Source organism: Leptopilina heterotoma, unplaced genomic scaffold (assembly GCF_015476425.1).
Source record: "Leptopilina heterotoma isolate Lh14 unplaced genomic scaffold, ASM1547642v1 Lhet_54, whole genome shotgun sequence".
Classification (NCBI taxonomy): domain Eukaryota; kingdom Metazoa; phylum Arthropoda; class Insecta; order Hymenoptera; family Figitidae; genus Leptopilina; species Leptopilina heterotoma.
The window spans coordinates 2,465,029-2,482,542 of record NW_025111118.1 but is presented as its reverse complement, the minus strand read 5'-3'; the positions used below and the strand labels follow the sequence as shown (position 1 = coordinate 2,482,542).

Genomic DNA, 17,514 nt, shown 5'->3' with positions numbered 1-17,514 from the left:
AGGTTGGGTTGGTGTGTTACGTATTTGCACCCACGTGACTTACGGTATTTACGCACGTATCCCGCTTTATTTTTTCTTTTGGCGCGAAATTTAAATTCGACTGCAAAAACAATTTTTGTAAATAAAAATAAACTATTGAAGGCAAATTAAAAATAAAGTGTTTTAAAAATAAAGGTTACTTTATGAAATGAAAAACTTTTACATGTATTTTTTCGTAATTTCTAAATTAAATTATAATTTTGAAAATAGAATACATTTTACAAGATCAAAATTTTTTTTATCCTAATAACTAATTTTTAAAAAAATTCATAAAGTTCATAGTACATTACATTTGTTGTTGAATAATATTTTTTTGGAAAACTATGGAGAAATCATTTATAAATTGTATTGAATTATAATTTGGAAATCATACATTTTTATTGATTTTTGACAATCAATACTTAAACAAAATTTAATCTAATATGTAGATTACTTGCACAGTACGTTGACAACCGTAGATTAGATTAATTGCTAGACGACGGCAACGGTTTAAATATATATGTATGTATATATATATTTTTTTTATTTATAAACTTTCTCATATAGGCCTTTTCATTATTTACTGCATATTCAAGTAAAACTTATGCAATAAAGTAAAATTTGTATTTTTTTTTAAAGATTTATATCGTTAGTTCATTAAATTTTTCTCTAATGAAAAAGCTTATATGTTTTAATAATTAAACATACTATCAACTAATTTGGAAATATTTTTTTTGTAGAGAAAGTTAACACAGTATAAAAAAAATAATCAAAATACTAAAAAGCGACTTAATTTCACAAATCTGTAAAAAAATTACATTTCAAAAAGAATCATAGTACTAGGTAACATGGAAAGATTTTCATTTCCAATGCACATGTTATCACTAGTGTGAATCATCGGTTTCAAGTTTTGCATATGTATATCAGTGTAAAGAATTTCATTTTCATTCATCACATCCCCGGTAGGTTACTCTACAAAATAAAGATTAAAAGAAATTATATATGGGAGAGTTTGAGAATTTAAAATGATAAGGGAAATAAGAAACGATAATTTTTTTTTTTTTTTTAATTACCTCTGTTTATCCCCATGACGACGTGAGTGTCGTCTTCCATGCGCTCCGAGTGTAAAATGTTTTGTGAGAGCCGGATTTGTTCTCAATTCTCTCGCTTCTTGTTTTTTTGCTTTATCCACTTTATCCATAAACTTCTCAATAAGTTCTGAACAATTTAAATTTTCCTCCGGTTCCCAAGTGTCGTCAGACGATGAGAAACCCTTCCAACGAATAAGAAATTCTCGTGATTTATTTTTCTTGAAATGAACTTCAATAATTCTTTCTACTTCGAATTCTTTATCTTCATTATCATTGTCGTCCTCCTCTTCATCGGCGCCTTTTGATTCTTGAAAAAGAGAAAAAAAAATTTTGCAATTTGACTCTTTATTTAAATTTTTTTTTTTGAATAAAGAAATAAATTTTTTTCTTACCTTCATCTTTTTTGACTTTCTTGGAAGACTTTTTTCCTTGTTTACTTTTTCCAGATTTGGGTGTTTTTTCAGCTGGTTTTTCCTTTTCTTCCTTTTCCTCATCACCAGCTTCTGCTAAAAATTCTTCAATGAGTTGTGGACAATTTAAATCCTTCTCCTGCTCCCATGTATCGGAATCTTCTCCATAGCCTTTCCACCTGACCAAGAATTGACGACGACCTTTAATGGTACGTTGCGCAACTACTTTTTCCACCTAGACGAACAGAAAAAAAAATTAACATTAATACTGGTTCAGAGTCAACAAAAAAGAAAATAAAAAAATAAACAATTTTTAAAATAATTAAAGCTTACTTCATATTCATCGTCTTCATTGTTTTCCTCGTCGGATGCGGGTTTTTCCTTTTCCACGGGTTTTTCATCCTTCTTGCGTCGTTTGGATGTACCTCCTTTACTGTTGGCGGTTCCATTTTCCTGTTCGCTTCCGGCCGGCTTCTCCTGACTCTCATTATCAACCGATTCATCAACAGAATCATTTTGTTTGCCCCGTGAACGCGATGAACGTCTTTTATTATTAGATTTTGATTTGCGTGATGTAGTTTCTGATTTTTCACTGTCCGTTTCATCCATTTCGTTATCAGAAGCCCGCGTGACGCCCGAGACGCCCGACGCGACGCCATTTTCTTCCGACTCTCCGTCGCTTGTTTCAGACTTCCTCCTTTTTCCCTTCATACTTAATTTTCGCATGTGCTTTTCACTTTAATAAAAAATTGACTACGAAGAGCTTTCTTTTAACTTTCTTATTTATAACGAAATGAAAATTTCTTTAATTTTTCAATATTTCTTTCCACCCTTGCTTTTTAGGTTCATAAAAGTTGGAATACACCGTTGTATATCGAGAGTATTTCTAAAACAAATAATAGGAAAAAGGAAAAGAAAAAATTAGAATTGAACACAATTTGTAAGAAAATAAGACTTAATGTGTCTTTATATTTGATTTATATTGAATTTAAGTTTTTATAAAGAAACAATTTGTTTTGCCGCGTATACACAAATCTTTACACCTACCTCCTAGTTTTCCAGTTAAACGATACACACTGACACACACATTCATCGTTGTAGCGAATATTTGAGTCGGAGATTCCGACATTGCACGAAACATTACGGAACTGTACGATCATTAAATAAATTCTACCAACCCTGTAGTTTTTATTGCCAACTTTAAAATATTTCCAAGCACCTGATTTGTTCATTTTGGCGCGATTTTTTGAAAACAATGTTTACTAAAGAATTTACCAATGAAATTTCTCTCCTGGTTTTTAACGTAATTTTTAAAATTATTAACTTATTCTTAAGTACGGTATTTATTTAATATAGAAAAAGACAAAAAGTCTTTTTTCCTAATTCCTTTAAAATTAGTCTTTTAATAGTTCAACTGAAGTTAATAATTATTTTTTATGCGGTCAGTAACGGTTTTTACAGTATCGATCGAATTTCGTCGTTTGTTTACATTTGTTACCTGAGCAACTGAATAACTTGTCATCACTTGTTATAATTATTTAGATCACAAGATCATTTAGATAACTAAGCTTTTCTGGAACATTAACATTTTTTACAAAATTTTTGATATTAAATATTATTGTTCAATTGTTAAATATGGCGAAGTCCGTTACCACTTATGAAAAACCGACAGCTCACATTGGTAAGAAGACTAAGAAAAAGTAGACAAACGATAGAGTATTTACAGTAAAAATAAGTAGAAATATTGCGGTTAGAAATTTAGGATTTATTTTATCATTTAGGATTACCTGATTGGTATGCAAAGCAATGGGAACTTCAGAAAAGTGCTGAAAGTAGAAGAGAGGAGGCATTTAATTTAAGGAATGCGGGCAGAACAATTCGATCAGAAACTCAAATAAAAACAGAGTGGGACACTCGGCTAAACACTGTCAGATTATCCGACAGGTTAATTTTTATACATAAATTCACATTTTCTTTTTTTAAATTCTTAATGACGCTCCAAGCTTTACACGCGGAAAATATATTAGGTTATGTTTGTCAATTTCAAAGTGAAAAAAATACACGAAGAGAATAAACTGCGAATGCAAACTAATGACATTTAAATCCTTATTACATCTAAAATATTCAAGAAAACCTACTTTTGGTTTTACAAATTATAAAAAAGCGTATTAATCAAGTTAAAACGATCGTAAACATAACCTAAAATTTTTTTTGTCTCGTAAGCGATACTTTTGCCGAAAAGAAAAACGAATGTCACGAATGAATTTCAGAGTAACAGAACTGGCACGCTGGGAGAAAATATTTCAAAAATTGCTCGAACAGACAGAAAGGGAAATTTGTCTTTTGAAGGATGAAAAAGCAGACGCCGAGAAAGAACTGGAATTCATTAATTTACCACTGCAAATAACTTCTCAATGCATATCGATGCGGGATTGTCGAAGAAGCACTGAATTAACCTACGACGATGGCGACACAGAATTAAAAAACGAACTCTGCATTCTAGAAGGAGCAAAGAAAACACTAACGAACAAGTATATGAACTATACTGATGTTTTGAACTAAAAAAAACCGAGTTCATGAAACTAAAAAAAATTTACATCACAAAAATAAAAACTAAACATAAATAAAAATTATCCACTTATTCTTTTTCTTTTCTAGGATACAAGCAGCTTGGGAAAGATTGAATCGTTTGGAAAAAGTGAAATTCACTCTCAATTTGGAATTGCAGGATAAACACGAAGCACTTGAAATTGATCGAACAAATACATCTTTAAGTAAAACATGTGCTAATATCAGTTACAAACCAAATGCACTGAGAATGACAAAAGAGTATATAAATATAAATTCTGTTATGCATAAAAATTTTGTTTTACATAAAAAATTTACACAAAAATATGAAAATAATTTTTTTTTTAACAGAATGGTTTCTTATGAAAATTGGCTACAACACTGTCAGCATGTGAAACTTTTGGCTGACAACGAATTACAAGATATGTACAATTTTCGAGAATCTATTCAAGATGCAAGAGATAGAACAAGAAATGATATTAGAGCTCAACAAGATATGACTGATTTCACATTGAGAAAAAGAATTTATCAAACACAAAAATCGAGAAATGAACTCGATTGGCAGAAATTAAAAGTATATCGTTTTTGTTAAAATCATGCAATACGAATTCTTTTCTACTATATAATTATTATTATAATCAGGGTTGCAGCAAAAATTTAATTTTGTTTTTCCCAAATTTCCAGACAAAATTATTACATTTTTTCCAATTTTTAACTAAAATTCTTCTTTAACCCTTAAACCGCACACTGCCGAATCCATCCTTAAACCGCACACTGGGTGTGCGACACCCGGGGACTTTTAAGTGTGTTCTCCAAGCTGGAATAGGATATTATCTTTTGGAAAAATTATCTTATATAGCTCAGTACATCTATTTTGAAGGAAAATAAGTTTCATAATGATTTATTTAATTTTTATAATTAAAAAATAGTTTTTTTAAACTACTACTAAAAAAAACTACTGAAAAAAAAATAAAAAAAACTACTGAAATTACCCTAAACCAAAAACTGGGTGTCAAACAAGCAGAAATTTTTCGCCGACAACTTCATAAAGTTATCAAATACACAAAGACACTTGGGAGACTAATGTCCCTCACGGAACATAAACTTAAGTACAAAATGTATCGTCCAATAACGACACATGTTCAATTTTTACGAATTTAACCGAAATATTAGAGTAAAAAGCTAGAATATGGGTGTCGCACACCCAGGGTGCGGTTTAAGGGTTAAATCAATTTTCAAAAATTTTAATTTGAAACCTTTTCAAAATTTAATTATTTATAAAAAATCTACGTTATGCTTTTAATATTCAATTATAATCTAAAATTTTAACTGAAATTAATTTTTAAATCAATTTTTATTAGAAAATTCTACAAGAATTCAATTATTTAAATATAAAAATAAATAATTTATAGAATAATTGAATGTTTCTTAAAATTTAATTCTCATAGAGAATTTTATCAACAAATTTTTAAATTGTTGAATTCTTTTGACGTATTTTAATAAAATTTTTAAGAATAATTACATTTTTCGAGGAATTTGATTAAAATTGTATTAAAAATAATTGAAATTCTGCAATGAGTTTTATTATTTATGAAAATATTTAAATGTTTCGGTAGAATTTTATTAAATTTTTTTAAATAATTGAATTCTTTTGAAAAATTTTATTAATATTGAAAAATCATTGAATTGAGAAAAATTTTTGAAAATAATTGAAATCTAGCCAAGAATTTTATTAAAATATTTGAAAATAATTGAATTTTAAAGAATAATTTTATTATTTATAAAGATAATTGCAATTTTGACAAGAATTGTTTTAAATAATTGAATTCTTTTGAAAAGTTTTATTAATATTGAAAAATCATTGAATTGAGAAAAATTTCTGAAAATAATTGAATTTTGGAGAAGAATTTTATTATTTATAAAGATAATTGAAATTTTGAAAAGAATTTTAGTAAAATATTTAAAAATAATTGAATTTCGGAGAAGAATTTTATTATTTTTTATAAAGATAATTGAAATTTTGACAAGAATTGTTTTAAATAATTGAATTCTTTTGAAAAGTTTTATTAATATTGAAAAATCATTGAATTAATGACAATTTTTTAAAATAATTGAAATTTTGCCAAGATTCTTAATAAAATATTTGAAAATATGTAATTGAATTTTTGAGAAGCATTTTATTATTATAATTGAAATAATGATAAGAGTTTTAAAAAATTTTTGAATATATTTGTAATTGAATTTCTGAAATAATTTGTAACTTTTCCTAAATTCAATTTTTTTTAGTTTTTTTAAACTAAAATTCTTCTATAAATCTGTTATTCTTAATAATTAATTAAATTTATATTAAAAAATGTAGCTAATTTCAGAAGAATTTTATTATTAAAATTTTTCAAAAATCTAAGTTTTTTAAAATTTCGAATTAAATTCATTCAAAATTAAAATTTTCTCAAATTTTAAATTAAAACCTTTTGAATTCAACTAATTTTGAAATACTTAAGTGAAATTATTCGTTAAATAATTTATAAATAATAATTTTATAATTGTTGTTCAAGAATTGAGTTATTTAAAAGGAAATTATTGTCAGAAATAGTAAAAATTGAAGGTTTTGTATTAGAATTCGTGAGAATTTCATAGTTTACAAGGCAAACAAAAAAGACAAAAAAATTCAAAATTCTCTTCTGAATTCTAAAAATTTAATTTTTTCCAGTACTTTTAATAAAAATCCCCGATTTTTCCCTGATTTCCCTGGCCAATTCTATTTTTCCTGACTTCCCTTCACCTGTTGCAATCCTGAATAATAATAATTATTTTTATTATTATCAGCATTATTAATCGAAACAATTAAAATAGATGCAGAGAGAAATGGAAAAATTACAGAAAGAAATAACACTCCTAGATGATGCGATTTTTGCAAAAATAGATGCTGTTAAATGTGCTGAGACAAGATTAGAAAATCGAACCTGTCGCCCTGGTTTTGAATTGTGTCGCGATCAAAGTCAGGATGGACTAAAGCACGAAGTACTACAATTACGACAAACTAAACAAAATTTAATTAACGAACTAAATAGTGCTAAGTTAGTACACTTATCCACATTCCTTCTCTATGACTACGTATCAATCTTCACCTATTAATTTATGATGAAAATATTTTTCTTCTTTCAGAGCCACCTACAACAATTTAGAAACATTACTGAATCGAATAAGCAAAAATTTAGAAGACAAACAACATTCACTAATGACTGACATAATGTGCCTGGATAATCGTTCTTCCCTAAAAATTGGCGATCGAGCACGACTAACTAATGAAACAGATCGAAATATCATTTTAACACACATGAACAAGGAGATTCCTCTGGAAAATTAAGTCAATTCTTTATTCTTACTGTACACATATATTTATAAATTAAAATTACGAGACAAACCTTAATTACGAGATGTACTTTTCGATTCGGGATTTGCTTTAAGTAATGTATAATCGGCTATAAATTTATCAGTTAATTTTGCATACAATGTTTTCACTGCTCTTGCATGTATCTCGGCCGCTTTCAATGGATCGCCATGTTTCATTTCAAATATCGTGTAATCCAACCATAAATCAGTTCGATTCTTGCCAAATTGCATTATTGCTAATTCATAAGCATTTCTCGTGTACTGTAGAGATATTTTTGATTGCATATTTTCGATTTCTATCATTTTTTTATGCAATTCGTAGGAGAATGGCGGTTGCTGAGTTATTGAATTGTAAATTTTTCGAGTCTCCGTAATATCTAGGTGGAGAAAAATTATTCGTAATTTTCGTATCAAATATTGAAATATACTAAAAAAAAATAAATAAACAAATTGACGAAAATAAAATAATTCTTACTTTTTGTTAACACTGCCCACTCCAAATACAATGGTTTCATATCCTTTGCTACATTCTGAGGACCAAGGAGTGCAGCTTGAAAGAATTCTTGAATCTTTTCCGGATTCTTTGCTTGTACGTGCAATAATTTCATTTTCCAAAGAGATAACGATTTCTCTCCCAATTGCTCTGTAGCCTGAAAAGTAACATTTAGATTTAGTGTTTTTTTTTTAACCAAAATTGTATTTTTGTATTAACGGGGTGGCCACTTTTTTCATAAAAAAATTTTTTTAAAATAGTTGGAAAAAATAAAAAAAAAGTCATTTATACGTACTTGTTTAAATAATTCATTCGACTGGTCTTCATTATTCGTCGTGAGAAGATAACTTAATCTAAGATGCCAGAGTTTTTCACTTTGGGGATAACTTTCAGTTGACCACGCCAAAACTTGGGCTAATTTTGTCTGGGTATTTTCATCTTTCTTATCATTACTCAGCATTTTAATCTGTAAGAAAAATAAAAATTGTAATTTAACTGAAAATTTTTGTTCTTTTAAATGTAGATTTAAAATTTTATAATTTTCATTACCCAATATAAGTAATGTTGTTCTTTTAAATTTTTCGCTTGATGTGCTTGTGATAAAGCTGTTTTTAATAATTTTCTTTTGAGATTAGGTAAAGATTGATTTTCTTGATTTAAATCTAGAAGACAGTCAATGTAAAGGGACCAAATTTCCTCGTTTCGAAGTTTCTTAACAGCCACTTGAAATATCTCATTGCAAGAGAGTATGCGATCTCTTAAGGACGATACTTCAGCGCAATCAACTTCCATTGCTGCATTATTAGTACTCGAAGTTTCTAATAATTCACGTCTTGCCATTGTGTCCCACAATAGCGGCTCGTTAGAATATTCTTTTACCATGTCACTGTAATTTTTTTTAATAAATAATTAAATTAAAATGGAAAATAAAATCAAAATAGAATAAAGATAAATAGAAATAATATAGAAATTAATAGAAATAATTGAAAGTAGACATGAAATAAAACCGAAATAAAATAAAATACTAATAAAATAAGAATAAAATAAAATTGAAATGAAATTGAAATGAAATTGAATTGAAACTGAACTGAAAATGACTTTAGAAAAAAATACTTACTTGACAATTTTATTTTGTAATGATTCAGTGTTCTCAAATTCTTTTGTAACATTTAGCAATTCAATGACAAATTTAATATCCTTCACCATCTTGAATGCTTGCTCATAAACCACATGGACTCTCTTCCATTCTTTTGGAATTTCGCCATCTTCACCAGTTGGCAATTCTTCTGTTTTGCTACCTTGACTTTGTTTTAAAAGAGCCTCTTTCAACTCCAATCTGCAATCATAAAATACTCCAGTAAATAGGTAAAATAAAAAAATAAGTAATTAACTATAATAATTGTCGTATTTTTTCTTTCATTCTGTCCACACATAAAGTTAGTTTTTTAATTTTAAATATGTAAAGTTCAATTATTGTTAAAAATAGGAAGAGTTTGAAATAAATAAAACCTACTTGTACATATCGATAAAAAGTAATGAGGAACTTGGATGAAAATGCAAGCCACGTAATAGAAGTTGTCTGGCATTTTGTAAATCTTTACTTTCTTCTATTTCCCACTGTGCGGCAATGTGCCAACACTTTGGCTTATCCTGGTGGATTTGTAACATTTTCCCAAGCATTCGACCAAGGGAACTTTGGAAACCCTGTAAAAAAAGACAAGAAAAAAAGTTAATAAACCCTGAAAGAGACACTAGAATTGTTTGTAAATAAAAGGTAAACAAAGGTTTTAATAAACCTTCAAATATACTTACAACATTTTTACAAAATTTCATATATGCAATCCAAAATCGAACATCGTCTTGAAAACGGTATATTGCCTGTTTATACAAACGATTAACTCTGTTTGCAATCGCATAATCAATGCTCGACTTTTTTTGAGTGATGCCAAGTTTCTAAAATAGATTCACACTTTTAGACAAAATTCTTTTTACAGGAAAATATGAAAGTTTACAGAATAAAATTTAGATGAATTTTAATAATTTATAAAAATTGCAATTAAAATCCTTTCTGAGTTCAATTGTTTTCTACAATTTACAACTAAACTTCATCTCTACATCAATTGAGGGTCAAGAATAATTTTTTAAAGATTTGTTTATAGTTAATCATAACAACATTGTTGTTATTTACCTCTCTGCGCTGCTTGACAAGTTTCAGAAGATCCATTTCATATTGAATATATCTCAAATAATCTTCTTTACACTTTGTGTGTCTTTCTATTTTATACTCATGTTCTTTTCGATTTTTAGCTATACCTCTGAAATGTAATTACATATTTGTTTTTAACACTCGACAGTCTTAATTCTAAATAAAAATTTGAACGCTCCGAGTCAATATAAATAAAACTTTGATCACTCCGAGTCAAATTTAACTCGTGATTGTTAATCTCAAAGTTTTAATTATATACCTTTGAAAGTTTGGAAAAAAATTAATTTCATAAAGAATAGGCCTAATAACGAAATATTTCATTAAAATATAATGATAAATAATATTGTTTTTCACGGCAAAATTAAAAACATAACCTCTACAAACCTGACTTCATTCTTATCGAACAATTTTATTCTCTCCATTTGTTCGAGTTCTAGAATCATATCCTCGCATCGCTTTTCTACGAATTCCGCCATCGTGACTTATTTATTCTATCACGATCAATCTCAATTAATGTTTCACTATATTATAAAATATAGAAATACTCCAAATCCTCCAAATACTTCACGTGGATTGATAATTTTTCACTTTTGACAAGTATCAGGGTTGGGTAGTAATATTTTGGCGCGCGTTTTTAGGGGTGCTACTCTCTGTACCAAAAACATAAGTTCGAATGCTCATTATGCCGAATTTACAATTTAGAAATGACCAGATACGCGAATCCTCAATAACCTAAATTGTATATTGAATGAAATTCAAAAGTAGGGAATAATCATTTGATATATTCTGCATATGGAGAATATTATTTTAAACTAATTCTTTTTTTCCACAATTTGAAATTATTGCAATTTTTATTTTTGGAATTTCCACTTTACCTACATTTTAATAGATCGAAACGTAAAATATCAGAATTGACATTTAATTGAAATATGATGGAGAATAAATATATATTCACTGAATAAAAAGATTAAATAATTATTAAATGTTTGAATTTAATAAAAACATATTGTTCAAAAGTTACAGTGCGAATTGTACAGAATATATATTAATAAGAAATATAATTTGGCAGAATGTCGATTCGATCGATTTTATATTTGCAAGAAATTCAATTTGACAGAATATCAATTTATAAGAAACACGTTTTCGTAGAACTTTAACTTGTCAGAATTGTAATTTTGTAGAATATTAATATTGGCAAATCTAATTTTGGTAGAAATCTGCTTTATCAGAATGATCACATGTTCGAATCCTCAAAAGTTAGAATTCCATTTTTACCGAAAATGGATTCCACATAAATATTTGGCGCAAATTTTAAAATCGACCAATCAGAAATCAGAATTTTAAAATTTGCGCCAAATATTTATGTGGAATCCATTTTCGGTAAAAATGGAATTCTAACTTTTGAGGATTCGAACATGTGATCATTCTGATAAAGCAGATTTCTACCAAAATTAGATTTGCCAATATTAATATTCTACAAAATTACAATTCTGACAAGTTAAAGTTCTACGAAAACGTGTTTCTTATAAATTGATATTCTGTCAAATTGAATTTCTTGCAAATATAAAATCGATCGAATCGACATTCTGCCAAATTATATTTCTTATTAATATATATTCTGTACAATTCGCACTGTAACTTTTGAACAATATGTTTTTATTAAATTCAAACATTTAATAATTATTTAATCTTTTTATTCAGTGAATATATATTTATTCTCCATCATATTTCAATTAAATGTCAATTCTGATATTTTACGTTTCGATCTATTAAAATGTAGGTAAAGTGGAAATTCCAAAAATAAAAATTGCAATAATTTCAAATTGTGGAAAAAAAGAATTAGTTTAAAATAATATTCTCCATATGCAGAATATATCAAATGATTATTCCCTACTTTTGAATTTCATTCAATATACAATTTAGGTTATTGAGGATTCGCGTATCTGGTCATTTCTAAATTGTAAATTCGGCATAATGAGCATTCGAACTTATGTTTTTGGTACAGAGGGTAGCACCCCCGTTTTTAAATTTTACGACCTGTGAACGAAGCTTAATAATGTAATTCACGTAAACTATGTAAACTCGTAGAAATCAGTAAGTGCAACATAACGGACATAACCTTAACAAAATCAACTTACCGATTTCAAAGTTTTGAGATAACGATAAAGTGTTTATTAAATTTGTTTTTTACCTCGTCATTATTGTATGAAACGTTTATTAGTATCTTCGGTATTATTTTCAACAATGAAAAGAACAATAGGCGATGAAACGAATAAAATTGCAACTAAAAAAAGTAAACTATCCCACTGGTCACATGGAATGATGAATTCAATGGATGATCCGGAATTAAAAGTTCTCGAAGACGATCTTGTTGTTGTTATCAAGGATAAATATCCAAAGGCAAAATTTCATTATTTAGTTATATCGAAAACTGATATAAACTCTATTACGCATGTGAAAAAAGAGCATTTAAATATTCTCGAACACATGGAGGAAGTTGGTGAAAATTTGACCAAAAAGCACGAGAATTACGAATTCATGTAAGTCAAATTATATAGTAATAAATTAAGTTTTAATCTGGAGGCAATGACGTAATAGTGTATAATGAATGACAATTATTATTCAGAGATAAACTCACTTTTCAATTGAAATAATCATCTTGTTTTCTTTATTTTTACAGCATAGGTTATCATGCAATTCCAAGTATGCAACGACTTCATATGCACGTGATCAGCACGGATTTTAATAGTTCTTGTTTGAAAACGAAAAACCATTGGAATTCTTTTACAACTCCTTTTTTTCTACTACCGGAGAGTAAGTACTTCTATTTTATAATTATAACTAAAGTATCCTAATTATATTATTATTATTATAACTAGAGTATTATTATTAGATTATTATAATTAGAGTATTAAGATAACTAGATAAATAAGTAAACGCGTAAATAAATTGCATATAAAAATTGCAGAAGTACACAAAAGTATTCAAGAAGAAGGTCGACTTAAAATAAATTCAGAGACCATGAAAAACCACTTGAAAACTGCTCTGAAATGCCACAAATGTTCTTTTTTAGCTAAAAATATGCCAGACTTGAAAAAACATCTCCTGAAACATATTCCGAACGATAATGAATAATTTTATATCTATATAATTTTATATTTTTTATAGTATTTTTTTTTTTTTTGATCAATTTTTAATTAATATTCGTTTCCGTTTAAAGACGAACGAAACTTCATTTTTAACGCTAAAAAAAAATCGTTTATTTTAACAATTTTCTATCTTTTATTTAACGTACTTGTAAAGTAAAATTAAATTTTATCAAATATAATTATTTAAAATTAATTAATTTTTATTTATTTATTATATTATATTATTAATAATATAATAATAGTTTCAACTATTAATAGAGTTTCCACAGGTCAGGGAATCCAAGGAAAAGTCAGCGAAATTAGAAAAAAGAACTTAGATTATTGAAAAATTTTAATAATTCAAATTCTTTTGAAATTAGTTAAATTTTTGAATATACATTTAATTAATTATTAAAAATAACGGATTTATAGAAGAATTTTAGTTAAAAAGACAAAAAAATAGAATTTTGGAAAAGTTATAAATTATTTCAGAAATTCAATTACATAAATTTAACAATTTTTTTAAATTCTTATCATAATTTCAATTATCTTTAAAAATAATAAAATGCTTCTCTGAAATTAAATTATTTTCAAATATTTTAATAAAATTCTTGTCAAAATTCCAATTATTTTAAAAAATTTTCCTCAATTAAATGATTTTTCAATATTAATAAAACTTTTGAAAAGAATTCAATTATTTAAAAAAATTCTTGTCAAAATTTCAATTATCTTTATGAATAATAAAATTCTTCTCGAAATTTCAATTATTTTCAAATATTTTAATAAAATTCTTGGCTAGATTTAAATTATTTTCAAAATTTTTCTAGAAATGAATGTTTTTTGGATATTAATTAAATTTGCAAGAAGAATTCAATTATTTAAAAATAATTTTAATAAAATTCTACGCAAACATTTAATTATTTCCATAAATAATAAAAATTCCACAAGAATTTAATTATTTACAAATTTTTTTTAAATTTCTTGGCAATAATTCAATTATTTCCATAAACAATAATATTTTTTACAAGATTCAATTATTCTCGTAGGTAAATAAATAAAATTCTTTTTAAGAATTCAATTATTTTCATAAATAATAAAACTCATTGCAGAATTTCAATTATTTTTAATACAATTTTAATCAATTCAATGATTTTTCAAAATTAATAAAACTTTCCAAAAGAATTCAATTATTAAAAAAAAATCTTGTCAAAATTTCAATTATCTTCTAAAATAATAAAATTCTTCTCCAAAATTCAATAATTTTCAAATATTTTAACAAAATTCTTGGAAAAATTTCAATTATCTTTATAAATAATAAAATTCTTCTCTAAAATTCAATTACATATTTTCAAAAATTGTCCTCAATTCAATGATTTTCAATATCTACTATTTTAATAAAAATTTCCAAAAGAATAAATTTCTTCGCAATAATTTCAATTATTTTCATAAATAATAAAATGTATCGCTGTTTCTAAATTATCTTTAATATAATTTTAATCGAATTTCTTAAAAAATATAATTATTCTTAAAAATTTTATTAAAATTCGTCAACAGAATCGAATTATTAAAAAATTTGTTGATAAAATTCTTTATGAGAATTCAATTTAAAGAAATATTCAATTATTCAATCAATTATTTATTTTTATATTTAAATAATTGAATTGACGTAGAATTTTCCAATAAAAATTGATTCAAAAGTGAATTTTAATTAAATTTTAGATAATAATTGAATATTAAAAGCATTTTGGCATGAATTTTTAGAAATAATTGAATTTTGAAAAGGTATCAAATTAAAATGTTTTCATATTTTTAAATAAAAATTCTGTAGTATTATTTTTTTTAAAGAAGATTAATTGAAATTTTTTTTTGAAATTATTTGAATCTTTTATTTATTATATTTAATCGAAGAATTTGCCGAATAATCGAAATTTCATAAAATTGAATTGTAAAAAATGGATTTTTAAAATTCTCAAAAAACTTTTTCAAAAATTATTAAAAATTAATTCGAAGAAGAATTTTAGTGAAAAATTCTGTATGAATTATTTATAATTATAGTTTACAAAAAATGAAATAATTAAATATAATGTTAAATTTAATTTTCTAAAGGGTGAGGTGATTAACAGGGTGTCTAGCGAACCGGGAATCCGGGAAAAACCGGGAAAACCCCGGGAATTTTTTTTTCCCGGGAAAAACCGGGAAACCCCCGGGAATTTTCTTTTAAATCCGGGAATTTTTTTATGAAGTACTTTATTATGTTGTTGGAAAAAATAGTTACATTTTTTCAACGCTTAACTTAATTTTTTTTCAATTTCGAATTGTATATTGATTCTCTTCGTATATTAGACAATGTTTTATTATTGTCCAATTAAGACCTAACTTATATGGGAAATGATTTTCGATGTGACAATCCAGTGGGCAAAAAACCATCATTGTTTTAAAAACGTTCCAAAAATGTTTTTAGAACGTTTCATGTCTGCCAAATAATGTTCCAAAAACGTTCCATTGCTTTTAAAACGTTTTAGAAACATATAACGTTATTGGGACGTTATTTGGCAGACATGAAACGTTCTAAAAACATTTTTGGAACGTTTTTAAAACAATGATGGTTTTTTGCCCACTGGGAAGCTTGTGCCAAATTTTTACAGTGATGCGACACCTGTTTTTGATTTTAAACATGAAATTACCGTCAAGTAAATCACAATACAATTCTTATTATAAGTTTTACAAATATTACGATTAAATTTACTGTAAAATTTTAGTTTTCAATTATCCGGGAAAATTATTTACATACCGGGAAAAAACCGGGAAAACCCCGGGAATTTTATATTTCTAAATTACTAGACACCCTGATTAAGAAACAAAACAAAATTTGATGTTTCGAAAAATTTAATATAAATAAATTCCATGTTAGTGTAGAACTACTTCTGTGTTATGTTTATGTTTTCATACATATAATTTTATGTATGTAAATGTAAAATGTGTACGTACGTAATTTTAGTAATACTGCGATTAATATTCGAAGCGTTTTTCACATTAGCTTTGATTTCGCTTTGAAAATTTTTTTTTTTGTTTGAAATATTTCCTTCATTCTTTTTTTTTTCTTTTCTAAAGAAAGTGGATTTAATTAAATTTCGTAAAATCAAAATGACGATTCATTTTTCTTTCTCTATAAAGAACTACATATGTGCATAAATAGACTAAAACCTATTTAAATTCAATAGAGTGTAAAAATTATGAGAAACTTGACGTTTTTGAATATAAACATGAGAGAAAAAAAAGAAAAAGAAAAGAAAAAAAAAACGTAATTGCTCTCATAATTTTCTATCTAAAGAAAACATTTTTATTTAATAAGTTAATTGAAATCGTAAGATCTCAATAATATTTTAATTAGAACCATTCTCTTTTACTCCAAAAAAAAGAAGTTTTTTATATGAGTAATTACAACAAGAGCTTTTGCGAACAAATACAAGTAGTACTTTTAAATAACGAGTACTATTTATTATTTGTCGTAAAAGCGAAAATACCAGTCTTATATAGTTTTCTCAGAGTATAAAAAAAGAATGGTTCGCACATTTTCGCATTTTCTCTTTATTTTTTATAATCATTCTATTAAGTTCTCTCCCGCGCACCACACACATTTCGTTTAAACTACAATAAATCTAAATGATAATGAATCTATCTAAACTAGAAGAGAAAAAGAAGAAGAAGAAGAAAATAATGAAGTAATGTTTTGAGTTAGCACTTGGAATTTTGTCCGCTCATTCTTTACACAACGAACCAAAAGCGGTCATCTTGATAAGTTATTGAGAACGAGAACAATGACTGAATAAAAAAATTCAACATTTCTACGAACGTAATTCCAATTTCTTTTTTTTTCTCGTTCAAAATTCATTCTTCTTTCTTTCCCTTAAGTCTTTATACGCGCGTGTGCGCGAGCGAGATACGAATTAAACCTGATAAAAATTAATAGTACCGCATACCATTTAGACTTTCGTATAATAATATTCGTGACACTGCGACCAAGTCACACACCATAAGATTGCAACGAGTTAATCGATCTAAGTAACAGCCTACAACCTATCAACATTAATACACTTTTTGCCTAACTAGTATTCACATTTCTAAGTATTTATACGTATATATTTCATAGGCGCATATACATATAATATAATTACGTTGTAACATATGTATAAAAAATGTACAAATA

General features: G+C 26.3%; 4 protein-coding genes across 4 annotated transcripts; 2 read left to right on the top strand and 2 right to left on the bottom strand.

Annotated features, from left to right (window-relative positions):
- Positions 1 to 392: 392 nt before the first annotated feature.
- LOC122508513 (chromobox protein homolog 3-like) lies at positions 393 to 2,692 on the bottom strand. Its single transcript, XM_043621924.1, has 5 exons — positions 2,567 to 2,692; positions 1,853 to 2,405; positions 1,502 to 1,754; positions 1,092 to 1,416; positions 393 to 990 (listed from the first exon to the last, which is right to left on the bottom strand). The coding sequence occupies exons 2-5, from the start codon at positions 2,243 to 2,245 to the stop codon at positions 963 to 965; spliced, it is 999 nt and encodes a 332-aa protein (XP_043477859.1). The 5' UTR covers positions 2,246 to 2,405; positions 2,567 to 2,692; the 3' UTR covers positions 393 to 962.
- A 137-nt stretch (positions 2,693 to 2,829) lies between these two features.
- On the top strand, positions 2,830 to 7,454 carry LOC122508512 (tektin-2). The gene is made up of 7 exons (XM_043621923.1): positions 2,830 to 3,200; positions 3,301 to 3,463; positions 3,790 to 4,050; positions 4,178 to 4,348; positions 4,439 to 4,661; positions 6,941 to 7,164; positions 7,253 to 7,454. Exons 1-7 carry the CDS (start codon positions 3,155 to 3,157, stop codon positions 7,452 to 7,454), a joined length of 1,290 nt encoding a protein of 429 aa, XP_043477858.1. The 5' UTR covers positions 2,830 to 3,154.
- LOC122508510 (U3 small nucleolar RNA-associated protein 6 homolog) lies at positions 7,438 to 10,783 on the bottom strand. Its single transcript, XM_043621915.1, has 9 exons — positions 10,564 to 10,783; positions 10,162 to 10,288; positions 9,786 to 9,926; positions 9,487 to 9,677; positions 9,091 to 9,309; positions 8,523 to 8,859; positions 8,269 to 8,439; positions 7,956 to 8,130; positions 7,438 to 7,857 (listed from the first exon to the last, which is right to left on the bottom strand). The coding sequence occupies exons 1-9, from the start codon at positions 10,653 to 10,655 to the stop codon at positions 7,514 to 7,516; spliced, it is 1,797 nt and encodes a 598-aa protein (XP_043477850.1). The 5' UTR covers positions 10,656 to 10,783; the 3' UTR covers positions 7,438 to 7,513.
- A 1,491-nt stretch (positions 10,784 to 12,274) lies between these two features.
- On the top strand, positions 12,275 to 13,521 carry LOC122508514 (aprataxin). The gene is made up of 3 exons (XM_043621925.1): positions 12,275 to 12,719; positions 12,860 to 12,993; positions 13,148 to 13,521. Exons 1-3 carry the CDS (start codon positions 12,385 to 12,387, stop codon positions 13,312 to 13,314), a joined length of 636 nt encoding a protein of 211 aa, XP_043477860.1. The 5' UTR covers positions 12,275 to 12,384; the 3' UTR covers positions 13,315 to 13,521.
- The last annotated feature ends 3,993 nt before the right edge of the window (positions 13,522 to 17,514 follow it).

Excerpts from the sequence above, each read along its gene's own strand:
- LOC122508512 (XM_043621923.1), top strand. The coding sequence starts at position 3,155 with ATGGCGAAGTCCGTTACCACTTATGAAAAACCGACAGCTCACATTG. Across the intron at positions 3,464-3,789 it reads ACTGTCAGATTATCCGACAG|AGTAACAGAACTGGCACGCT; the intron begins GTTAATTTTTAT and ends AATGAATTTCAG. Across the intron at positions 4,662-6,940 it reads TCGATTGGCAGAAATTAAAA|ATGCAGAGAGAAATGGAAAA; the intron begins GTATATCGTTTT and ends CAATTAAAATAG.
- LOC122508513 (XM_043621924.1), bottom strand. The coding sequence starts at position 2,245 with ATGCGAAAATTAAGTATGAAGGGAAAAAGGAGGAAGTCTGAAACAAGC. Across the intron at positions 1,417-1,501 it reads GAAAGTCAAAAAAGATGAAG|AATCAAAAGGCGCCGATGAA; the intron begins GTAAGAAAAAAA and ends CTCTTTTTCAAG. Across the intron at positions 991-1,091 it reads CGTCATGGGGATAAACAGAG|AGTAACCTACCGGGGATGTG; the intron begins GTAATTAAAAAA and ends TTTATTTTGTAG.
- LOC122508514 (XM_043621925.1), top strand. The coding sequence starts at position 12,385 with ATGAAACGTTTATTAGTATCTTCGGTATTATTTTCAACAATGAAAAGA. Across the intron at positions 12,720-12,859 it reads CACGAGAATTACGAATTCAT|CATAGGTTATCATGCAATTC; the intron begins GTAAGTCAAATT and ends TTATTTTTACAG. Across the intron at positions 12,994-13,147 it reads TTTTTTTCTACTACCGGAGA|AAGTACACAAAAGTATTCAA; the intron begins GTAAGTACTTCT and ends TAAAAATTGCAG.
- LOC122508510 (XM_043621915.1), bottom strand. The coding sequence starts at position 10,655 with ATGGCGGAATTCGTAGAAAAGCGATGCGAGGATATGATTCTAGAACTC. Across the intron at positions 10,289-10,563 it reads TTCGATAAGAATGAAGTCAG|AGGTATAGCTAAAAATCGAA; the intron begins GTTTGTAGAGGT and ends ATTACATTTCAG. Across the intron at positions 9,678-9,785 it reads TGAAATTTTGTAAAAATGTT|GGTTTCCAAAGTTCCCTTGG; the intron begins GTAAGTATATTT and ends CTTTTTTTACAG.